Source organism: Euprymna scolopes, chromosome 20 (genome assembly GCF_053919585.1).
Source record: "Euprymna scolopes isolate OS-2025 chromosome 20, ASM5391958v1, whole genome shotgun sequence".
In the NCBI taxonomy this organism is placed as follows: Eukaryota; Metazoa; Mollusca; class Cephalopoda; order Sepiida; family Sepiolidae; genus Euprymna; species Euprymna scolopes.
In genome coordinates, this window is record NC_136501.1 from 64,725,118 (window position 1) to 64,751,698 (window position 26,581).

Sequence of the window (26,581 nt, forward strand, 5' to 3'; positions counted from 1 at the left end):
TACCCTGCGATAGTGAAAGAATCTGCAATGTTGGCAGCAGCACTTCCTCCAACACAAGTGAGTGTTGAACTTTTGTTTTCAGCGCTAAGGCTAATCAGGACAGACCAAAGGGCTGCAATGAAAGAGAAGCTCACTGAAGCCATCTTGTTTTTGAAAGTAAATTATTAAATTCTTATTTGCAACTTTCAATTCTATAATTATAAATAAAGCCTATTTTTTTATGTTTACAAATAAGACATTTTTATAGACTGATTTTTTTTCCCTAATATTGTGATAGAAGATTTATGAGAATGGACAAATGCAATAACAGATGAGTTTTTCGGGAGAGGAGAGGCTACAAAGGAAAAAGAAAATATATAGCTTGAAGTGCAACTCTGCTATTATAGATTTGAATATGCTGATAGGCTGGTAAATGATCATGAGCATAAATAATACCATTGTGTATTTTATATATGTGTGTGTGTGTGTGTGTGTGTATATATGTATATGTATATATATATATATATGTATATGTGTGTATATATATATATATGTATATGTATGTGTGTGTATATATATGTATGTGTGTGTGTATATATATATATATATATATATGTATATGATATTTCAATAATAAGCAATCCATGCTACTGTAGCCCTTTATGGCTTTTTCCTGTTTTACCTTTGATCCTCATTCCATAAAGGCAATATTATCTTTTAAAATATTATTCTCTGTATAATGTCTTTATCCCCCTCTTCTGATGAGAAGCGTTTGGCTTCGAAATGCCATGGCCTAAAGAGATTTCCCTATTCCTAAATATTGTATTCTATTTTAAACTGATAGCATAATAAAATTTAATTTTGAACTTTTTATCCCTTTGTTATCTAAACTTATTCTATAAAGCTGGTTGAGTTTATATGTGAGTATATTTATCATACAAGTGAATGTTAAACGTCGAAAATGATATACATGGAAAGTAATTATAAAATGCTGAATAGATGTGGGAGGCTGGTATATGGATCTGCAAAATAGATTTTCACATAGGGTCAAGGAATCGGGAGTCGATGTTGGGAGTCGGAGTTGTAGATATTAAAGGAGTCGGAGTCGACATCCTAGTAATTCTAGGAGTCAGAGTCGGACTTTTACCATCCGACTCCGCAACCCTGGATAAAACGTTATGAGGCAAAAAGTGTTATTTTTGGCCATTTTTCTGACCTCTTGAGCCCCTGGGGATGTTGAATCCCAGTGTAAATGGATAACAGTGCAGTTTCAGGCTTTAAACATGTATACTTGAGTTGACCACCATGAAAAACCACTATATAGTCAGACATATCAAGTTTTTGTTGAGAAATATGAAAAGAAGATCCACAAAAAGGGGCGTTTTTAGCACTAAAAGTTCCCTGGGACGCATACCAGAATTTTTCCAGGGCCACTCATACTGGATTTATATTAAGAACAATGGGCTCCACATTTTGTCCAAGTTTCAGAAAAATCTGATGGATGGATCAAAAGTTATCATTTTTGGCCATTTTGGGACATTTTTGACTCCTTTTGACCCTTGTGGACGCAACAGGAATTTTTGTGAAAAAATAATTTTTACTGTTCAGATCTATTTAATGAAATACAATTTGTGGCAAAATTTCAGGAAAAACTAATGGATGGTTATCTGGCAATCGCCCGGACTAACAGACATATACATGGATGCCACTGAAAACATAGGTCCCTCTCAGATAAATCGAGGGACCAATATTTATTCATGGTGTTTGGTTTAATTCTTTTGTAGAAGAATTGTTTTTTGTTTGTTTTTGACTTTGCAGAAAATGGTAGTTTTGCAAAAGGAAAGGAAAAAAAAAAGCATCAATATTCGGTGCATTTTTGATCAGGGTGCCAGTATCTTCAGACAGCCTGATCTGGTAGTACGAAATGTCCTAACAGGTATTTACCACCTTGGACTAGTGTCGACTTGGGAGTAATTCCACAATCCCCAAGTGGGGACCCTCACAACTGGATGCCTTTTAAAGTCATATCCAGAACCAAAGAAATTGGAGAATCTTGTCACTTCAGCATGGAGATTCAGTCTTGCATATTCTTGCACTCAACCAACTGGTCGGGTCGTCTCATGTATTACTCATGCTGACCTCAGCTCAATAAACTTCCATTTGTTATGTGGTGGCCCTTTAGCTATGATCACAGTGTAGTATTTGTTATATGTTTAAAAGAAAAGAATGTTAGTTAAAATATTTTTGTTTGAATATTTAACCGGGGAATTTTGGTTCAAGGAAAAATGTTATGAATAGCGGAAAACCATAAACAAAGCTAGTTTGGAATTTGGTTTAGAATACGATGATGTGGCTCGCATGCTGTCCACTCTGGCTGATGTCAGAGACACGTAAGCTAGAAGAAATCAGAATAAGGAGTCAGTCTGTAATGGAAAGCCGAGAAGACAAGTTGTAATTAGCTAGCCACTGGGTTAGAGTGGATAGGAGTTGCCTCTGTGGTTCGATGGAAGGATCTACGCACCAACTAAGGAAATTGTAAGGCAGATTAAGAGCTGCAAACTCCAAGATGTGGAACATTTGGAAATAAAGATGTAGAAATGATAACTCAGCACTTTGGGTGCTCCATTCGAAAGAGGATGATTTCATTTCAGATGCCTGCTGCCAGAGGAGAGGAAGACAATGAATAAGATATGTGTCGAGCAGACAAAGGTTTATCTGTCATTGTTAAAGACTACCTGTTACTGTCGTGAATATGTGAAAATGCCTACATACACATAGAATGTCTATTAAATATACAACAGTATCAATTACAGAAACATGTATACCTTATATACACTAGACATACATAGACACGGTTATATAAACTAAAAACACAACACTTTAAAACCTTCGATATTTTGAGTTCTGGCACTAGGTCATTCAATATTTTACAGATTATAAGAAAGCTCAATTCTGATGCTAAAAGATTTATTTATTTCCAACTAGCATTTCAGCCTGGCTTGCCCGGGTGTTTAGAAGTATATGTTGAGCAAAAAAAAAAAAAAAAAAAAAGCGGTCAATTTTTTTTAAATTTGACCCCTATTATGACCCCTTAACACTTATTGTTTTGGGCTCAAATCAAGTTATTAAGTTAGATCCATGTCCAAGGAACCTATATCTAAAATTTCAATTGTTTAGACCCAAAATTGGCGGAGGATTTTGGTAGAGTTCTCAAAGATCAAATCGTTGAACTTTGAACCCGTAACAGACAAATTTCTGGCCAAAAACGGATTACAAAGATTTTCCCAAATCTCAGTACCCTGTATATCAAATTTCGAGTCTGTAGACTGAAAATTGACAGAGTTATTGCATAGGGAAATGTACACAGAAACACACACACAGGCAGACAGACACTTTCATTTTTATAGATATATAGATGAATAAAAACAATATAAATCTGATATTTTGGTCAACTCTGTCCTTCTTCAGTTGTAGAAATATTAGATCTGTTACTCTTACGTACTAACGTGGGTTCTACACAAAATTAAAATATTAATAACCATTTCCATTTGACACAAGGAAAGATCAGCTATCACTGGCATTTGTTTTTTATAGCTTGATTTGATAAAAAAATGTCTATAACTCACTCAGGAAGGTCAAACAAAATATTTGATTTATATTGTATTCGTTTAATGTAAAAATAAAAATAAAAAATTCTGTTAGCATAGAGTTTGATTTTGAAAATGATTTCTTATATTTTCAACTTTACAATGCTTTTCAATGTAAAAATATTGGATCTGTTTTACATATCATTTAATAAGTTTTTAATTCAAACATGAATCAATGTTTTCTTTTTTTTCTTTTATTCTTTCACAACATGACTAGTCTTATAAGAATCTATTATTCTTTCACAAGATAACTAGTCTTGGTAATTGTGCACAAAGCCAGACCCTAACTTTGAAATACGCCAGCAGGTGGCACCCGTGTCCATCAATTGAGGTATGGAAGCACAAAATGGGTACAATTTTCAAATATATTTTGTTTGTTTTTCACCCTTTTCTAATAAAAAATATATATTTTTTTTGTACATAAACTTTTTTTATCAATTAGTTTTTTTATTGCAAAATAGAAAATAAGGAACACGATTTATACTAAAATTGAAATCTTTATATATAAAAGCAAAAATGTATGTATGTATGTATGTACGCTTTTCCTCGATGTCCACAAAAGGCTTCTTTCAGAGAAGCACTTGCTCGGTTCACAACTTCTTAAAACTTTTTATATCATCTATAAATTGTAATATCTCAGAGTTACTCACGGATCTCGCTTGTCTATTTAATTTTATTGACTTTCAAACGTTAATTATTCCACATTTCCCGCATCGGCATGCGTTATATTCGGTTTTCGGTATAAAAAAAAGCAAAACTCGACTCTAATTACAAGCCAAAAGCCAGTTGTCTCAAGAGAGCTAAGTAACGTTTGTTCAATGTCGACTTCGTCATATCAGACTGTATGTAGCTTTCATTTCCCTCCTCCTAATAAACAGGGAGCGGGTTTTTAAAAACAAACAAACCGATTTATTCACCTCATTCAAAACTGTCCCGCACAAAATCGTAACTGCTGAATACCTATTGCCGTCATGTCAATCAAAAACGCGCACCTGTTTTGTTTTTTTAAACACTTTACTATTTTCCAACTGCATGTCGTGAAGGCTTCGTTTTTTTTTTTTCACATTTTCGGGGTTTTTTCACATACCCCGAAAAACACCCGGGCAACGCCGGGTACCCCTCGCTAGTAATAAATAAAAACAAGGATTCAAAAGTTGGAAAAGTTGTGTGATGTTTCTGCGTTAAATTTAAATAAAAATTTTGCTGCTTTCTGGATGTAAAAAAATAAAATTTGTTTATTATTCTTAAAAATTGTATTAAAAATGATAGACCCATTAAAAATATTTAGCATTCGTTTTTATAAAAAAATATTTATCGTTTGTTTTCATTAAAAGTTATTTTAATTTTTGAAAAGTATTTATTGTTTGTTTTAAATTTGTTTAATTATTATCCAGTTTCAGTATGAATCGAATTGTGTTCCTATCCTTTTAATGCAAGAATAATACAAGAGAGTAGTGGAAATTGTTGACAATGATTGTAAGTAGAAGAAAAAGAAAAGTGTTTACAATAAAGAAACATGGTATCATTTCACACAGGACAATTTGCTTTATTTAAGGTACATTTTTGCTCAGGTTTTACTGTTTCATTTTCCCAAATAAAAATTAATTTACAATTAAAAAAAAAAAAAATGCAAAATAATTTTTGTATAAAAAGGAATCATGAAGTTGCAAATAATAACATTGGAAAATTACCTCAATTTAAAAACTTTGCTTTTGCTATAATTATCCTCATCCGTTTTATCTCCACTGCTATCATCAGTCGACTTTTCATTTCCTTTTTGGGTTTGGGAATCGATTCTGTTGCATTTTCGGGCCCTTGATTTTATATCTTCACTTTTCTCTGAATCATCAATCTCTCCTCGATTATGTTCACCGTCGTCATTATTTTCATTTGTGTGGTTTTCTTCTTCATTGTCATATTCTTCATTGTCTTGTGTGTAGAATTCGTCGATACCACTGTCCAAGAAATCCATTATGGATGCTAGTAAACTACTAGCCATTGCACTAAAATAAAATGAAAAAAAATAAATAAATAAATAAAAATAATGAACAAGTATAATATCTGGATTCTTTCAATTACCATTTCTATGTACATTGTTATTTTCACATTTCAGCTGATGTAACCTTCAACCTCCATCATGTGAATCTTATCAAACTCTGGAATTGCACAGAATTTCAAAAAGAATCCTTTATTTAATCCATGAGAGTAGTTTGCTTTCGTTCTGTCAGACATGATCGGGAAGGAATTCACAATTGTAATCTGATTAGTGCCCACACTAAGAATTGAATCTTCAATTTCCTTGCGATCTGCTAGGACCTGTGGCATAATGGATAAAGCATTTGGTAAAATTCAAGTTTAAGTGATACTATTCTAACACTTATCCTCTTCATGAATTGCTATTAGCCTTCAAAGCAAAATTGACATTTTCAGTTTTCAGGGAGAACTGTCCTAAGAGGGAAAAGGAAAGTTTCAATCAAGCTATGGTGAATTCACATCTATTAACTTAAACCAAAATCTACTTCTTTTGGGTTTAGAAAAAAAATCGAATTCCATGAAAAAGCCGAATTCAGCTAAAAAGTGGAGAACTCATATCCCTGAGTAATAAAGTCAAAGTTTAAAAATATACCTGTTATTTTATGTAACTATTATCATCCTGTTCTAAGCAGATCGCTTAGTTCTACTTTTCCTATAATCTATTGGGTTTCTGGGTAATAAAGGGTAACCTTGCTAGTTTAATATATCATTCCTATTGGAATCCAAATGAGCATTCACCTGAAACGTTTGCCTGCTTCTGCCTCTCCACCAATCACATGTGGACAAATTATTTTCGTAAAAGCCCATTCTTCTTCTAAAGTGTTCTTTAAACTGTGCGAAGCATCCGGAAGATTCTGTAAGTTACTCATCCAATGTTGTAAGTAATTGAAGTAAACCTGGTAGGAAATTTAAAAAAAAAAAAAAAATTATTAATGAAACATGATTCAAAACAAATGTACTGCCTATAAATATAAAATCAATTGTTTCCTCCTACAAACTCTTATTTTTAAGAATGTCATAAGGCATAAATATACCAACAAAAAGTAAACACGATAGAAAAAAACAAAAAGAAAAAAAGAAAACACAAAAAAGGAGAAAGATAAAATTTTAAATAGAGAATGTGCAAGGAAAATGGTTTTTGTCCTGATTTTCCCCCTGTATTAAAAAATAAAAATAAAAGAAAATTTGTATGATGTACATACCCGTGAGGAAACAAAGATATCATATACTAAAAATTATGTAAATTGATCAAATAGTTTGATTTTTATAAAGAAAATTTTTAATCGATTAATGGGAATTCATAGGCATTACAACATAAATCTAGTAGATATGATTTATTGTTGAGTTATCTTCCCTTTGTTGCTTGACATTTTTTTTTCAAAATGGTAGGCAAGAGACACTTGAATACTCCAAATTTTATTTTCTTATTTAAAAATAAAACTACTTAATCAATTTATTTAATTTTTGGAATATAACATTTCCATTTCATCGTGGATATGTACGTCATACAACTTTATTTTTGTTTTTAATATAGAGGGAATTCTGGACAAGAATTATTTGGGGGGGGGGGGTTATGTATCAAGATTACTTCTGAAGATTTGAAAAATTACTACTACTAATAATAATAATTCATAATAGTTATTAGGATGATGAGAGGTTACAAAAGTTGATTGATGGAATATAGGTTAAGATTGAAATAGGATTCTGAATGCATTTTTGAAATTCAAGATTGAATGTATCTGGATATATAGGGGATAGGAGTTGAATTGAAAAATAAACATTTGTCATTTGGGGAAGGAATGTGTAAAAACAAAAACAATTTTGATAAATATTATCAGCGATCAAAAAATATAAGAATAACGATTGTGAGAGTCGCAAAGACATCATGTGTGTTAACTACTCTGGTGGGAACCAACAAGGTAACAACAGTAGATAAAGTAATGGTCGAGATATATTAGCAGTTACAAAGTAAAACGATAAAATTGACGCCTTAGAAAAGACACGATTCCATTTCCACTTGATGAAAACCAGTTTTCTTTTTTTTTTTTTTTTTGGTTACAGACCCTCTACCAGAGATGCCCTGCTGTACAACTCATGCTCTCTACCAATCCAAGTCTTGACAACAGGACCATCAAAATGCATCGCTGGATTGCCACAAACAACAGCGATGTACTCAGGGTAGTGAAAACAAAATTTCAGGTCACGGTTATGGTCTTTGGTGTGGTTTCCAGTGAGAGCCACATCATGCCACCTCACATCTTCGAATTGTACCTGGCAGCAGAACTTGGTGCCAGCTCACAAGTCCAAAGAGACCCAGGTTTGGCTTTGCGACTTTGTACCCTTCTCTCACTGGCTCCCTCCTCCCCCAACCTAAACCAGCTGGACAACTTTGTTTGGTCATAAGTTGAGAACATCACCAAAGCCAGCCTGATTGCTGCCATCTGCCAAGTATTCGCCAAGCTCCCACCAGCGCTTGTGGAAAAGGCATGCTCCCAATTCCGGACCCGTATTGAGGTGGTGATTGACGCTGAAGGCGGCTACATTGAATAGATGCCAGCTCTACTACATAATCAAGTTACTTGAAATGATTTTTTTCCAATAAAAGTTTTAAAATAAAGCTGTAGTGTTGTTTTTCAAGACAACAACTACCATTCTACTCTGCAAATAAGTCAGAAATTAAAAATTCTTTGTGTTTTTTAATCATCATTTGTGGACAAACATGTGGCCGAAAATGCTTTGTGATATGCTAGAATTAATCAGTTGAAGAAAGACCAGTACTTTTTTTTTTTGCTAAGAAACTCACCGTTTATCAAGACCCGAAGGTCACTCAAGGATAAGCGGGTTATAAGTGTACTGTGTGATGGCTATAAGAGGACAACTCAAGAACTTGTTTACATTGAACCTGAAAACAACCATGCTGTAGTCAACTGGAAAGCAGCCCCACAGTATAGAGTTCCACAGGTTGGAGTTCTAAGAGAATTTTGTTCATGGAATTTGCATTCAGTTTTAGATACAGATAGAGAGTAGAGGAAATGGTTTACAATGGTTATACATAGATGAGTGTATTGTGAACATGTTGTGGAGGGGTGATCAGATTGAAGCTCAGTCGAGCACTTGTCATGAAAATAATAGAGCATAAATAGATTCACAACATCTCTTTTGTGAGAAAGGGGTAATGAGAAAAGGACATAATCGTCTAGAACCGGCAAGAAAATGTGCTCTGAGCTGCTCCTCCCTAGAAGCAATAGTACTCCATTTAAGAATGTATTTGGCTCCGATACAGGTAGAGGAGTGAGATACTTTCAGGAGCAGTAGAATGATCCAACCATTTTTCTAGGACCTTCGTAACAGATATAATATAAACTCATCATTTCAGGTCAGGTATGAAGGTCAGTCCCAGAAGCTAGTCAAAGTAGGGTGCTTCCTCAAGGCACCCTCAACAAAAATATTGGCTTCATGACACATAATCATAAGGAGAAACATCATATCTTTGAGAAACTTTACAGACTTTCATTTGTAAACCCAGCAAAGTACATTACAGGCCAATATGTTACATTGGTGATTTTTGTGCCAGACTGGAAGAAGTCTTGTTTCTGAGTGACAGCATCTGAAAGGTTTGCAATTATGGAAAGGCAAATGAGCAACAGAAAGAAATTCTTAAGGAGCTCTCTTCCGATCGAAGTTGGATGTGCATGAGAAAAGGTACCAACCCTAGAAATGTAATCTTAATAACAAGTGGGGAACAAAATAAAAATATCAATGCAATTAAGAAATTGTTAACTATTCTGTACTTTCATCTAACAATTTTTGTGATTAAAATCTCACTGCTGTCTAAGCTCATAACTACAAATTTTCCCCAGTCTCTGAAAAAACAGGCTTTTTATTCAAGCTGGCAGCATCTCATTTGCATAAGAGCTAATGAGAAATCTCATTACTTTAAAGACTCACCAAGATGCAGCAGCCATTGTTTTTCTTTCTCTTTTTTTTTTTTTTTTGCCCGTGACTGGACCCTACATGCTGCACAAAATCAGTTTTGTACCAATTTTAAACTTATTTGCTTACAAGTGGCAACCAGACATTTTAACATAATCAGATAGTAAAATAATTAAGCTAAGAATGCCAACTATCTTAATGAATGGTAACAAACATTGGTAAATTGTTATTACCACTAGAAATAGAAGCCTTGCTCTTTAAGTCCATCTACATTTGTTATTTACAACTGCAGCTATTTTACAAAATTTAGCTTTATTAATAGTTGAAGCAATTATTTACATTAAAAGTCATCCAATTCGCATATACTTTTCATAAAGTGTTCGAAGCCATGACAAAATTATTGTTTTCAAAAAGAACCGTCATGATGGGAAAAAGAGGGCAAGACAAGATGGAGACAGGAAGTGAGGGAAAAAAATAAGAAAAGAGAAAGATAAAGCGAGAGAATGAGAGAAATAGAAATAAAATCCAATCATTAACAAAAAAAAAAAAAAATATTGGTCGCTTTGTTTTACAACAACATGTTTTGGGTTATTTAATGTCAAATCCAGTAATTTCATAAAGTTTTATGCTTCAAACAGTTATTCATAGTGTTTGGTTTCGTTATTCTTATTAGAGTAAAATTGTTGTTTTTTTAGACTTTGCAGAACATGATTGAGTTTTATGAAAGGCAAGGGAAAAACTAATAACATCAATGTTTGGTGGATTTTTGATCAGGATTGGTTGGTTGGTTGGTTGTTTTTGTTTTACGGCATATCAACCCTTTTCGGGTTATTTAATGCCGAATCCAAAGATTTTGAAGAAAAATTTTTTAATAGAATATATTTGTTGTTTTCAAATCAGTTTCTATTTAACCCATAGTTGCGACCCTAACAGGTACTACTACTCCAGGTCAGAGTGGACCTGGGAGCAATGGTAATTAAAGGATAGCTCCACACTTCCCAAAGCCCGCAAGCTGGGGCCTTACCACTGGATATAGTTTAAGGTCATATCCAAGACTTTTTGATCAGCAAGTCAGTATCTTCCGGCAGTCTGATATGATGAAAAATAAGGCAATAAGGCTCTAGAAATTTGGTAAAAATTAGCTTTTTTTTATATAAAAAAAAAAAAAAAAAATGACCAAATGCAAGAGAACTCCTAAACATGGAAGACTCTAACAATGCGACCAAAAAACTCACATCTCTATCTTATTTATAAGGGTATAAAAGTTACTATTCAATAAAAATAGAATAGTAAAAAAAGAAAAAGGAAAAGAGAATAAATAAAAAGACTTACACCTAACATTTCTTTCATATACTCATCAAATTTTTCAAGATCCATCACTTCATCAGCTTCGTTTGTATCAGCATCCCAGACAACAGTAGAAACCATTTTTTGATAGAACTGTTTCATGTCGATGCCTCCACGTAAAACATCTTTACATTCACGTATTAACTGAAATTAGAGGAAGAATCATGAAATACAATTAAAATTTTCAAAAAGAGACATTTAGAAAAGAAATCATTTAGAAAGAAAGGTCCAGAATTCCCTCTATATTAAAGAGAACAACAATAAAGAAAAACGATTAGCTAAATTTCAATCATGTTACTTATCTTGTCCACATAGGTTTTCGACTATGAGAGAGAGAAAATAAAAACTGGGTAATTTTGCATAAAACCAGACCCTAATTTTCAAACACGCTGGCAGGTTTGTCAATTGAGGTATGGAAGAAATAACTGGATACAATACTTCAAAACTGCTTACTTATATTTGGGCAAAATATTAAGATTTTTTTTTTTTTTTTGAAGGTCACCACTTATCAAGGCCCAGAAGCCACTCGGGGATAAGGGTTATTGCGTGTACAGTAATCAATGGGATAGTGTTGCAGTATTCATTAGTATTGGAGATTTGATAAAGTGTCATAACTTAAAGGGCGGGGGCGGTTGATCAGGAATTTGTTTATGTTGGACTTGAAGACATCCATGTTGAAGTCAGGAGGGAAACAGGCAGGTGGTAGAGAGTTCCACAGGTGTGCACTTCTAAGAAAGAAGCTTTGTTCATGGAATCTACATTTTGATTTAGGCACAGATAAAGAGTGGGGAAAATTTTTATTTTTGATAGTGGTTTCAGCTAGACGGGTGTTCATTGTGAAAGATTGGCGAGGGGGGACCAGAGATTGGAGCTCAGACGAGCACCTGCCATAACGATAAAACAAAGATAGGCTCGCAACGTCTCTTCTGTGGGAAAAGAGGTTGCAGGGAAGAGAAAAAGGCATCCCCTACTAAGCCACAAAGTCTATTTTATACTCTGTCAAGGCAGGATAGGCTGTTTTTAGCAACTCCTGCCCAGATGTGCCAGCAGTATTCCATCCTTGGATGTACCTGGCTCTTATATAGATAGAGAATTGCATCAGCAGTGAGATATCTACTGGATCGATAGAAGGATCCGACCATTTTTCCAGCAGCCTTGGCAACAGATTTGATGTAAGAGTTCCATTTAAGATCAGGAATAAAGGTCAAGCCCAGAAACTTGTCAAAACTTGAGACCTCCTAAAGACGAGAGCCATTCATTTCAATTAATGCCAGATGTGGATCAGAACGTTGATGATGTAAAGAGAGAAGCTTGGTTTTAGATGCATTAAAAGTAACCAGCCACTCCTTTCCCTATTGAACCACGTGCTCAGGATCAGAGGAGAGAGAATCGGAGAGAACTTGGTCGTTTACTGTCTTAGATGTGCTACCATAAATGGTAGTATCGTCAGCATAAATGTCTACAAATGATGTAAGGATGTGATTTGGAAGATCATTAATGTAGATCAGGAAAAGAGTTGGGCCCAGGATGGAACGCTGAGGAACTCCAGCATTAATACTGTGAGCTTCTGATTTTTGCCCATCAACTACTACTTTTATGAACCTATCAGAGAGAAATGATTTAATAATTGAGAAGACATTTCCAGCTATACTATAGCTAGAAATCTTGTGAAGTAAATCTTTATGCCATACCCTATCAAAGGCCTTTGATATGTCAAGAGCAATTGTCCTAGAAAGGTTGCCTCCGTCGAGAGATTCACTAATTCTATGAGATAACTGTAAGCACATCTGCTGTAGATCTAGCAGAACGAAAACCATATTGTGTGTCACTAAGAATGTTATTTTTGCTGAAATGGTTGATTACTTCTGGGCATCCTTCACTAAGCCACACAGTCTATTTTGTACTCTGTCAAGGCAGGATAGAATGGTTTTAGCAGCTCCTGCCCAGATGTGGCAGCAGTATTCCATCCTTGGACGTACTTGGCTTTTATATAGATAGAGAATTGCATCAGAAGTGAGATATCTTCTGGAGCGGTAGAAGGATCCCACTATCTTTCCAGCGACCTTGGCAACAGACTTGATGTACGTGTTCCATTTCAGATCAGGAGTAAAGGTCAAGCCCAGAAGCTTGTCAAAACATGGGGCCTCCCCTAAACGATAGCCATTCATTTCAATTGATGCCAGATGGGGATCAGAGCGTTGATGATGTAAAGATAGGAGCTTGGTTTTAGATGCATTAAAGGTAACCAGCCACCCCTTCCCCCACTGTACCATGCACTCGAGATCACAGGAGAGAGTATCAGAGAAAACTTTGTCATTTAAAGCCTTTGATGTGTTGCCGTAGATGGTCGTGTCATCAGCATAGATGTCAACGAATGATTTAAGTATGTGTTTTGGGAGATCATTAATGTAGATCAGGAAGAGTTGGGCCCAGGATGGACCCCTGAGGGACTCCAGCATTAATACTGCAGGCCTCTGATTTTTGTCCATCAACCACTACTCTTATGAGCCTATCAGAGAGAAATGATTTAATGATTGAGAAAACATTTCCAGTTATATCGTAGCTGGAAATCTTGTGAAGTAGGCCTTTATCCCATACCTTGTCGAAGGCCTTTGATATGTCAAGAGCAATTGCCCTAGAAAGGACTTCTGTCAAGAGATTCGCTAATCCTATGAGATATAACCGTTAGCACATCTGCGGTAGATCTTGCAGAACGGAAACCATATTGCATGTCACTAAGAAGGTTATTTCTGCTGAGGTGGTTGACTATTTCTCTATTTAATATGGATTGCAGCAACTTACTCATGACACACAGGAGACATATTGGTCTGTACTGAGAGGGAGATGACTTTTCACCTGAATTCTTAAATACAGGGCATACTTATGAGGTTTTCCAGGGTGATGGAAAGCACTTCTCTTTAAGGCAATGCTTAAACAGTTTTGTAAGTATAGGAGCAAGTTCTGGTTGAAGCTTTTTTAACACTATAATTGGGATGCTGTCAGGGCCAGTTGCTTTACTGGAATCCAGGTTCTTGATGACCTCACGCACAGATATTTGTATATTACCTAGCGTGTTGTGTGTTATAGGAGGAAATACAGGGAGTTGATGGCCTTCGTCACATAGGGTAGAATTTGCTGCAAAGTTCTTGGCAAATAGTTTGGCCTTGTCTGATGCTGACAAGATGACCTCATAATGGTTGGGATAGAACACACACTTCTATTCAGGATCTTATTTGTTATTTGCTAAAACTGGTGGGAACCAAGCCGCTGATCAGCTACTTTGGATTTAACGGACTGAGCATATAGCTTTCTTGCGTTCTTTATTACTTTCTTACAATGGTTACCTGCAGTCCTGAAAGCGGCTTTAGTTTCCATACATCTATTATGTTGGAAGCAATGGAAAAAGTGATTTCTGTGCATGATGGCAGCAGCACATTCTCGGGAGAACCATGGTTGGCTGTTAGGTTTTGTTGGAATTTTTTAGCTGGTATGAATTGGTCTATGCCTACAATTAACCATTCGTTTTTAAACATGGAACGCAGAGGTAGATCAGATATGAATGTACACAAGCTATCCCAGTCAGTCATGGAGTATCAGTATACAGTACGGTGGAGGAGTATGTCTGGGGACTTATTACATTTCATTTTTATCTTAACTGATACAACAGAGTGGTCGGAGGACCCTAGAGGAGATAGAACGGAACATGAACATAGCTCAGGGGAAGTTGAAAGAAAGAGGTCTAGAAGGTTTACATACTGACCCGTAGTATCGGGCACACGGGTGGGCTCGCAAACAATCTGAGTGAGGTCATAGGTAATGGCAAAATCATGACAGAACCTCCCCTCATCATCTGTCTTATTTGAGTGGGTCAGCCATTCCACTATGGACATTGAAGTTACCACAGATGTGAATGTTAGTCGAGGGATGTGCAGACAGGATGTGGTCTATTTTCTCAGATATACTCTTAAAGATAGTAACTCCGCTGTTGTGAGTGCGATAGAGGGGAAATATAAATGCAGTGGTGTAAGCAAGTGCAACCCGGAAGCACATATAGGGTAAATTAGGGTCTTCTCTGGAGATATCCCTGCCACACGGGAAGCCATCTTTAATGTAGGCACACATTCCATGCCGATCTTGGGGTTCGGATTTAGATTTTAAGTTGGAATATCCATTAATTATGAACTCATCTAGGGAAGTGGTCGGCCCTATTCCAGACTTATGTTTATTTAAATATACTTTATTTAAACCTGCATAATTTAATACAATCGGCACCGATTTAAAAATAAATGTCTTGGCAATATCATTTACTGGATTCGTACTTATTATGTTGTTTGAATTTAATATTTTTTTAACATACTTTATGTTCTTCCATATCTCAATTTACAGTACCTGCATGTTATCACCCCAAACCAGCACTAATCGTCAGTTAAAGCCAAATTATTTCATTTTGGCCATGGTTGCCAATGTCTGCAATTGTTCAGGAATGGCAGTGACCACCAACAACAACTGTAGTTTACTTTTTTGCAAGTAGGTGGGGCAGGTTTCCATTGGGCAGCGCTGGTTAACATGTCCTGCTAGTATTTCAATAAATCGTTTCACAATAGAAATATTGAAGAACAATAAAAGAGAAGGAACTGATTTGCTTTGTCACTGCTTTCAGTAGTGCTATGCGGGAAGTTAGGAAGTATGTTAGCTGACTATAACCAAATCGCCTGTGCAAAATATTCTTGCGAATGATTAATGATGAAATTGACTATTCGGTTGATGAAAATCTTGATCATTCGAGCAGTAATAACAGTAAAAAAAGATTTCAAGACGTAACTAAACCTATCGTGCTGCATCTCTGAAAAAGCAACAAAAAAGATTACCCTGCACCTGAAGAACATCGGAAATTACATAAAATAAAATATAAAAATTAGGATGAAGAGGAGTTTGAATAAACCAAACAAGAAATCCTCAAAAATTCAAAACGATAAATTCAGTCTTGCTGTTTGCCTGGTTGTTTTGTGGCATAGCAACCCTTTCTGAGTTATTTAATGCTGAATTCAGTCATTTCGGAAAAAAGTTTCATGCTTTAAGCTCTTTATATTTTCAAATATTTATTCATGGTGTTTGGTTTGGTTGATTGTTTTGTTTTATGGCATATCAACCCTTTCTGGGTTATTTAAAGTCGAATTCAATAATTTGCTTTCCGAGCTGTTGGAAAACTGCTTCTGTAGTACCAGTATTCAAGAATTCTGGCGAAAGAACTGACCCATTAAATTATCGCCCTATTAGCCTCCTCCCACTTTTTGCCAAAATATTTGAGACCTTAATTAATCATGCTCTAGTCCAGCACCTTACAGATGCTAAACTTCTGACCGACCGTCAATATGGATTTAGACAAGCCCGTTCCACGGCAGACATCCTCACTGTAATCTCTGAACGCATATACCATTCACTGGACAAAGCGGGAGAGGGTAGAGCAGTAGCTCTAGATATATCTAAGGCTTTTGACAGGGTATGGCATGAGGGTCTCCTCAGGAAGATTAGATCTTACGGTATCACTGGTAGAATACTTAACATAATTAAATCCTTCTTAGATAAGAGAAAAATCCAGGTTGTCCTCGACGGTCGTACATCTAAACAATATGATATAAATGCGGGAGTGCCCCAAGGATCTATCCTGGGACCTCTGCTGTTCCTGATATTCATAAATGACCTCCCCGACAAGATTACCTCTGAGATGGGGATATATGCTGATGACACCACACTCTATAGCAGGCACGACAGGAAAACAAAGAACATATATCTAAAGTAATGGCAGAAACACTAGAGGATGACCTCCAATCAGTAGTGGAATGGGGATAAAAATGGATGGTCACGTTCAATGCCACCAAGACAAAACTGGTTTCATTCAATAATTACAAGAAACCTTCTCTACCACCTATAGCAATGGCCAACGACTCTTTATCTGAGAGTACGTCTCTCAAGCTCCTTGGCCTAACGTTCACTGGAAACATGAGTTGGAACAGTTACATCGAGGGCATTGCCAGGGCCGCTGCAAGGAAGGTGGGCTCTCTCTACCGTGCTAGAAAACTTTTAACACCCGAAAGTATCCTGTACCTTTATAAGGCCACTATTCGCCCATGTATGGAGTATTGCTGTCATATTTGGGCCGGTGCATCGGCTACTAGTCTCTCGCTCCTTGACAGGGTTCAAAAGAGAGTTGCAAATCTGATAGGCCCTAAACTGGCATCAAAACTCCAGCCTCTGTCCCATCGTCGAAACGTTGCATCCCTCTGCCTGTTCTACAAGTATTATAATGGTGAATGCTCTGAAGAACTGCAAGCACTTGTGCCCCCACGACGTGAACACCCTCGACAGACCCGACAAGCTGCAAAATCCCACCCCCACACTGTAGAGATCCCTAGATGTAAAAGATCCTTCTACTCCAGTAGTTTCTTCCCCAGAACTGCTAGACTTTGGAATTCCATTCCGGGTCACTGCTTCCCCAACTGTACTGACATGCATAAGTTCAAGTGCAACGTGAACCAACATCTCGCTGCCCTAATCCCTACATAGTACCCCAGTAGATGTTTCCCCTGATAGTAGCCCCCTACACCAAAGTGGCAATGTGCCTTGTTTGGGGTGAAAATGTAATAAAAAAAATAAAAAAAAAAAAAATTTTGGTTTCATTATTTTATAAAAGAAAATTGTTTTGATTTTTCACATTGCAGAAGATGACTGAGTTTTTCAAATAGAAAGAAGAAATATTCGGTGCATTTTAGGTCAGGAAGGCAGTATCTTCAAAAAACCTGATTTGGTAGCACCATACTTTCTATTTGTGATCGCGTGTAAATTTGTCGGATTGAAACTGAATGTTTGCAAACTCACCTGTCGTACACTAAGAGCAGATGGCTCTCCTGCTGGTCGCTGTTCAAGCCTGAGCCGGAAACATTCATACACAACATCAAGAAGGACACGCAACAGAAACAAGAAACTGGGACAAAATGAAGGCAGACCCATTTCTTGGAACTGTTTACTTCTTGTCCCATGGTCGATGAGGCTTGTACTACGTCTAAGATCAGGTTGATTCGAATTTGTCAAAGGAGAAGCTGTTGTATGCTGCGATGACAAATTCTGATCATTACTGAAATTCTGTAAAAAAATTAAAAAAAAAGAATTAACACTTAGAGAAGGTGAAACAGATTAATGACATTTCGACAAAGACTATGAAAATAAGTTGGATCCAAGTTGGTTGCTTGTAGGATTTTATCTTATATCAACATTTTTATTCAAACTACTGTTATCTTGGATGTTATTCTCACATTTCAATTGATACAAAGGCACGTGGCATAACGGATAAAAGTGCTAAGTTAATAAGTTCTAAATGACATTCTTCTGAAGATTGAAAGGTCAAAACTTGAGTATAGGTGATATTAAGAATGCATTTACATAGCTGATGGAACGAAGATAAGCTGCTCCTGCAGATTAAATAAACGGTTCCACTTGAAATTTATACAAACTCCAGAGTTCAACACAGATTTCAAAATGAGTACAATAGTTCTACACAGCTATGATAGCAACTTGTATTCAATTAATTGCATACATTGTATGATTCGGCATCACATACTCCTGAATGCTAATTTGACATTGAGGGGAAGGAAGAAAGGAGGTAAAGAGGAAGTAGAGAGGGGAGAGGGAAGGGGAGAAGTGGAGTAGAGGAGAGGGAAGGAGAGGAGAGGGAAGGAGAGGAGAGGGAAGGAGAGGAATAGAGAGGGGAGGAGAGGAGTAGGGAGGGAGGAGAGTGGGGAGGAGTAGGGAGGGAGGAGAGTGGGGAGGAGTAGAGAAGGAGGAGAGTGGGGAGGAGTAGAGAAGGAGGAGAGTGGGGAGGAGTAGAGAAGGAGGAGAGTGGGGAGGAGTAGAGAAGGAGGAGAGTGGGGAGGAGTACAGAAGGAGGAGAGTGGGGAGGAGTACAGAAGGAGGAGAGTGGGGAGGAGTACAGAAGGAGGAGAGTGGGGAGGAGTACAGAAGGAGGAGAGTGGGGAGGAGTACAGAAGGAGGGGAGTGGGGAGGAGTAGAGAAGGAGGGGAGTGGGGAGGAGTAGAGGAGGAAAGAGAATTTTTCCTAACAATATTAGCATAGAAGTAAATGCAACAGATACGACTAGATTTTAATTAAATTTTCCATAATCTGTTTATATCCAGAATTAATTTAAAAACAAAAGTCAATAAAAGCATTGCCTACTCTAAAAAACTGTCAAAATTTGACCTTCCTCAAAACAAAATCTATACTTCTTTTACAAGTACTTTCATGGAATGTGCTCCGACCAAACCTTACTGTTCTTGTAGTCTCACAATGTAAATATCTCCTACCCACCCGACTAGCAGCAAAATTCCATCCCTTCACTGTAGAGGCCCCTAGATACTGGAGAATTTTCCACTCTAATAACTTCTTTCTTTGAACTGCTTTACTTTGGAATTTCTGTGTCCCCCCCCCCCAGAATGTGCAGGCATGCAGAAATTGAAATATAATGGAAACAAACATCTTACTGTTCAACCCTATAAAGCTGGTCTCAATCACAACTCTTACACTGTATTGAAATCAAACGTTCTACAACATCTGAAGACATCCCAAGCATTATCATCGCCATGTGATGTAAAAATAAAAGACTTTCCTGATAGAAAATTGTTATAATTGGAAATATTGAATTTGTTTTAATAAATGAATACATTTATTTATTAAAAAAAAAATGTCTGCAGTAGCTTTGGTCTTAAAACCATTAAAGTTTGAATTTGTATTCTAGAAAATTATCAATTATCTCTCAACAGTTGCATTTTCCTTAATTTAAAAGATACTAGAAAAAAAAATTTCTATTAGATTAGAGATCTGCAAAGTCAGTTAAATATAAAATAGAAAATTAGTCTCTTTTTGATTGCTACATATATGGCTGCAGGAAATTTATTGATGACCTTATTTGTATAAATGATAAACAATTTGAAGAAAAAAATATTTGACATACTCAAAGAAGCTGCAATTAAATTGTGAACACAAATTACATTTCTGGATTTAGATATAATAATTAAGGATGAAATATTTATCTATAAAATGTTAAAAAAAAAAAAACAAAGAAAAAAAAACACAGGTTTTTGGAATCAATATGACAATCGTTCATTAATCCTTGCTTTTCATTTCTTTTTATTAAATTTCATATAACATTCTTCAAATCCAATGATCCTGGTTTACACTGCATACATTTCATCTTCAAATATAAATTTTCATATGATCGGCAGGATATGAAAATTTAGATTTCCAAATACACAGCAGATTTCTAGGTCGTGTACACAATCACTCATAAAATGTTACTTTGATTAATCTTTTTTTTTTTTTTTCTTTTTTTTTTTTTACATAGGCCACTCAAGGATAAGGGTTAAAGAGTGTAGAGTAGTCAAAAGGACAATATAGTAATCGATAGTAATGGAAGTTTGGTAAATTTAACTTAAGTGGAACGGCTCATCAGAAACTTGTTCACGTTGGACTTGAAGACAACCATATTATAGACAGCTGGAAAGCAGGAAAACGGAAGACAATTCCACAGGCGTGCAGTTCTAAGAAAGAAGCTTTGATCATGGAATCTATGTTTAGGCACAGATAAAGAGTGGGGAAAATTATTGATAATGTTTTCAGCTAGTCTAGTGTTTCTTGTGAAAGTTTGGCGAGAGGGGACCATAGATTGAAGCTTAGTCGAACACTTTCCATGAAAATAAAGATAAAGCAGAGACAAACTCGCAACATCTCTTCTGTGAGATAGAGGTTGCAGTGACGAGAAAAGGACATCTCCCACCAGGCCATGAAGTCTATTTTGAACCCTATCAAGGCAGGACAAGTCTTTTCTAGCAGCTCCTGCCCATATATGGCAACAGTATTCCATCCTTGGACGTATCTGGCTCTTATATAGATAGAGAATTGCATCAGCAGTGAGATATCTACTGGATCGATAGAAGGATCCGACCATTTTTCCAGCGGCCTTGGCAACAGATTTGATGTACGTATTCCATTTAAGATCAGGAGTAAAGGTCAAGCCCAGAAGCCTGTCAAAACTTGAGGCCTCCCCAAGACGAGAGCCATTCATTTTAATTGATGCCAGATGGGGATCAGAACGTTGATGATGTAAAGATAAAAGCTTGGTTTTAGATGCATTAAAAGTAACCAGCCACTTCTTTCCCCATTGTACAACATGATCGAGATCAGAGGAGAGAGAATCGGAGAGAACTTGGTCGTTTACGGTCTTAGATGTGCTACCATAGATGGTAGTGTCGTCAGCAAAAATGTCTACAAATGATGTAAGGATGTGATTTGGAAGATCATTAATGTAGATCAGGAAGAGAGTTGGGCCCAGGATGGACCGCTGAGGGACTGCAGCATTAATACTGTTAGCTTCTGATTTTTGCCGATCAACTACTACTCTTATGAACCTATCAGAGAAAAATGATTTAATAATTGAGAAGACATTTCCAGCTATACCATAGCTGGAGATCTTGTGAAGTAAACCTTTATGCCATACCCTATCAAAGGCCTTTGATATGTCAAGAGCAATTGCCCTAGAAAGGTTGCCTCTGTCGAGAGATTTGCTAATCCTATGAGATATAACTGTAAGCACATCTGCTCTGGATCTATCAGAACGGAAACCATATTGTGTGTCACTAAGAATGTTATTTTTGCTGAGATGGTTGATTACATCTCTATTTAACACAGATTCCAGCAACTTACTCATGACGCACAGGAGACTTATTGGCCTGTACTGAGAGGGGGATGAACGATCACCTGAATTCTTAAATACAGGGCATACTGATGAGATTTTCCAGGGTGATGGGAAGCAATTCTCCTTAAGACAACGTTTAAACAGTTTTGTAAGTATGGGTGCTATTTCTGGTTGAAGTTTTTTGAGTACTATAATTGGAATACCATCAAGGCCGGTTGCTTTACTGGAATCAAGGTTTTTGATTAGCTTGGCAACATCACATATAGATATTTGTATATCACATAGTGTGTTTTCTGATACAGGAGGAAATATTGGGGGTTGGCGGCCTTGGTCGCAAAGGGTAGAATTGGCTGCAAAGTTCTTGGCAAAGAGTTTGGCTTTGTCTGATGCTGACGAGATTAACTCAGGTCCATTGATGATAGTTGGGATAGAGCACACGTTTCTGTTCAATCCTATTTTATTTTTATTTTTTTTTTTTTCTAGATTCTGTGTATCTATCTTTCACACAACAAAATTTTGCTTTACAGCCAACACCAGCCACATTTTAAGACTAATTTTGCTTTCTGTGGCCTTACAAATTTTGTATAGCAATTTGAAATTAAAAACTGACATCAGTAATTTTTCATTCCAAAAATAATAGAACGTACTTCACCCAATTAGTTTTTGTCTACTGTACTATCTGCTTAGCAACTTGCAGTTTCACTGTCACCATGGTGATGAAAAAAATGTTTCGACTGTTTATTCAGACCTATAATTGAGACATTTTTCTAAAAAAAAAAAAAAAAAAAAAAAAAAAATCTGTTTTTACATTCAAATGTAAAAATTACTGAGTGTTTTAGACACTCCAATGAATTAATCCTTTAAATAAATTTCATACTTTAGAATTGCTGACAATAAGCTTTCCTTCCAGTCACTAGCAAATCTTTTCAGAGGGGAGTACAGGTTTATTTCTTATCACCCAAGTCATTCTAATCCATGAAGGAGTGCCAATATACTATATAAGAGTCTTCTATTGACAGGACATTTTCAGGTGAAGTTAACTTCCTATTGGTTTCTTCAACTATAAATTGATTTATGATTTCAGTACAACCAGCAAGCACTGTTAGCTTTTTTTTCTTATATATTATCACCCCGACATTTGGTTACTGTTAGGATACAAAGAAATACAGTGTAACTTCGAATTCAATGAAACTACCTCCCAGGCATTACCATTTCCTTATAGAAAGGACAGATTTCTTGCCTATTGTTTGCAATACTCTCTCACTAAGGAGTGCCAACAGAACTGATAAAGCCATTTTGGAACGGAATTGATATTTTTTTTTTGCATTTTCTCTTTGACGGTTAGCAATAGGGTTACTGAAAGGCATGTGTATATATATATATTTTTTTCCATAAATATCCACTCATAATATAAAGGGTATGTTCTCTCCATTTGTCCATATGTCTTCATTAGTCACGACTTTTGTAAACTTAAGGAACAAATTATATTAACTTTTTTATAAATAGGAAACATTGCATTAAAACTACATTTCATATTAATGCAATATTTCCCTATTTCAAACAAATAAAGCAGATGCTATGACCAGAAACTGAAAGCTTCAGATTTTCTGTCTGATGTTCAACAAACGGAGTTATTTATCTAATTTATAAAACTCACTGTCTCAATATTTTCAAACTGTCTCTTTCGAAAATAAAAGTCGCAGTCAAATGATTGGATTTTTTATGGACTGTTTTTTATGGTTAAAATAGTTTTTAAGGGGTCAGAAAGGAGTCAAAATTGAAAAAATCGTTATAATTTTGTACAGTCATCTTAGTTTATTCTAATCAGATCATATGCGTGTCACGTTGGTACAGTGGTAACGTCACCAGCTTTAAATGCTACAGTTTTTCTTCCAGTTTCGATTCTAGCTGATGGCACCCAAATACTTTTTTTTTTTTACTTTTGAAATTATGACTATAATAATATATACGAAATCTGGACAAATTAAAATATCATATTGAAGCATATTTTACGACCAGGCAAAGCCCCCCCCCCCAGTATTTTCTAATAAACAGATCTTAAAACATTACTTTAACAAAATACTTATAACTTTGATGCATTTGAAAACATCAATTAAAAAAAATTAATCATAAACATAAATGCATGGTTAAACATTATCTTCTAATGATCCAAAACAAAGACAAGGGTGGTTGTGCATGTAATTGTGAGGCAAGGGTTGCACAATCCACAACCACACCTCTCTCTGAATAAATATATACAATCTCTTTCCAAATAAACAAATGGAGCACTGTGAGAGCGAATGTTAATATTTGTATAAAGCATTGTTAGATATCATTGCTGATGGCACCTGTTTCAGAGATGAGAGCTAACCTAGCCAAACTTAACGGCAAAACGTGTATATATATATATATATATATATATATATATATATTACACACACAGTTTGTCGAGGACAAGAGAATCTAGTCAAACATATTCCTTTTAGTGTTTGTGTAGCAATAATTACTTAATCCCCCTTCTCTTAAAAAAAAATAAAATAAAAAAAATAAAAAAAAAAGAATCCCACCTTTGCATTGTTGTGAAGATGCTCTTAGTTATGAAGTAATTATGACCGTTTAAATGTTTGTTACTTAGAAATTTAATACTTGCAGAACACTACAATTAGGTAAATAAAAAAAAAATCAAGTAAAAATATTTATATCAAGTTCAGAGGTGGGAGCATGAATTTTCTGGGTACTTCAAGTTTCACAGACAATGCTCTTATGAGAGTCCCACTAATATGTGTGTGTGTGTGTATCTCATGCCATTTCCTAATAATACGAATCATCATATCAGGCTAGTTGCCAGGACCAAATTGACTACTTTCCCTCTGCATGTCTATCTTCCATGGCCTTAGGAAGATCTTCACGTCGTAAGCGAGCGTCTTCCATCAATAATTTTGTGTACATCTTGATAGGTCTTACTCCTTCAGCGGTTCTGCGTTTAGGCTCCCACAGTACCACATCACTGACGACCTTATCTTTTCTTCTGTAGCATATTGTGTTCTTTCTCTTGTTACTGAAGAGATCCTGGGCAACCGACTATACAGACGGCTAATAGTTGGGTGTGTTTTTCAGTTTAGGTTTATACTGCCCGGAGCAATCTAGTGTAAGTTCCATCCAACTTACTTTCAAGATTTTTTTACTGAGAATCCATGCTAGTGAATCATAAAGCAGCACCGTTTCCACTAAGTTTTTCTTAATCTGATCTCAGAGGGCAGATTTCCATATAACTTTTAGACGATTAAGCGCCCTCCAAGCCTTGGCTATTCTGCTGTGGATGTCTTTTTTGGTAGATGCGATGTGGCTGCCAAGATCTTCGAAGTTATCTATTTGAGTGGTATTCTGTCTAGTGTTTCCATTGGGCCATTTTAGTGGAAGGGCATTGTTTTAGTTGCATTTGTATGCAGTCCAATCATGACAGCTGACTCTTCCAGGATATGTAGCAACTTTTGTGTATTAGCAAGGACATCTGTGTAATCAACATTAGTAATCTTTGCTGGATATCATCTGCTTCTTGCTAGAGACAATGTTAGGCCATATTTCTCATATTGATCGACAGAATGTTTCAGTATGTAATTGAGACGGATCACAAATAAGAATGGAGCCAGAGTGTCACCCTGTAGTATGCCAACTTTAATTTCGAAGAAGTTGGTGTCGCTGTCCAGAGAGCACAACATGGTTTTAGTATTTTTATATAAGATCATTATGGCTGAAATGATTTCTTCAGGGATACCATTTGTCAACAAAAAATGTTTCATCCTTTCTCTATTAGATGAATTAAAAGCTTTTTATAAAAATCTACAAACATTAGTGTTGCCGATAGTTGCTTTGCTTTTACTCCCAACAGTCAAAATTTGATTGTTGAGCAACTTTTTCTGAACCGAGTTTGATTTCTTCTGAGCACTAGCATGGATGCCCGGTGTTGCCTGGGTGTTTGGAAGTGTATGTGGAGCAAAAAAAAAAAAAGAAAAAAAAAAGTGGTATTAGGAAGGCAGGCTCAAACCCGTACCGCAAAGGAGGAAAAGAACGGAAAAAAAACCTGACGTCTTTGCTGTTACAACCACCGCTAAACCGGAAGTGACGTAGATTTAAATTAAGGCTAGACAATCGAAAGGAGAGGATGACTTTCGAAAATATCGGGGGGGGGCCCCCCCCCCCTTAGAATGCCCAGTTGAAAGTGAAGATATTAATGTTTTTAGCCAATTTTTCAATATTTGTCGTCTGAAAGGTCGAACTTCAAAATGATACTGATCTTGTAAAAATCTGCCGCCTTTGTCGAAAGTTTTAGGCAGACATGCAAACATACATACATTTATATATTGGTAACTAAAAATTTGACCAAAACCGATTAAAAAACCTGCCCTATCTCTGAATACTCTTTATGTAAAATTTCAAATGTTTAGACCAGAAATTGTCTGAGTAATTTGGTAGAGACCGCAGAGCTCCAATTTTTTTTTAACTTTGACCCCTATTATAACCTCTTAACCTTTATTGTTTTGGGTTCAAATCAAGTTATTAAGTTAGATCCATGTCCAAGGAACCTATATCTAAAATTTCAATTGTTTATAGGTCAAATCGTTGAACTTTGACCCCTTAATCACCAAATTTCTGGCCGAAAACAGATTACAAAGATTTTCCCAAGTCTCAATACTCTGTATATCAAATTTTGAGTCTGTAGGCTGAAAATTGACAGAATTATTGTGTAGGGAAATGTACACAGACAGACACACACAGATTCACTTTTATAGATATATAGATAGATAAATAGATAGATAGATAGATAGATAGATTTCAGGTTGTATTCTATTGAGGAGCATCCTGTTGTATACTTTTGTAGCTATTGGTGCAAGTGAAA

The 26,581-nt window shown here is 36.0% G+C and overlaps 1 protein-coding gene across 2 annotated transcripts in view; it reads right to left on the minus strand.

Moving 5' to 3' along the window:
• Window positions 1–26,581, minus strand: part of LOC145241452 (mitogen-activated protein kinase kinase kinase 4-like) — a 145,847-nt gene that overhangs the window by 67,789 nt on the left and 51,477 nt on the right. For both annotated transcript variants that reach the window (XM_080104428.1, XM_080104427.1), the window contains exons 3-6: window positions 17,817–18,080; window positions 10,926–11,084; window positions 6,399–6,556; window positions 5,318–5,629 (exon numbers count right to left, since the gene is read on the minus strand). In XM_080104428.1, coding sequence (XP_079960554.1) covers window positions 5,318–5,629; window positions 6,399–6,556; window positions 10,926–11,084; window positions 17,817–18,080 — 893 coding nt within the window. The remainder of the gene's footprint in view (window positions 1–5,317; window positions 5,630–6,398; window positions 6,557–10,925; window positions 11,085–17,816; window positions 18,081–26,581) is intronic.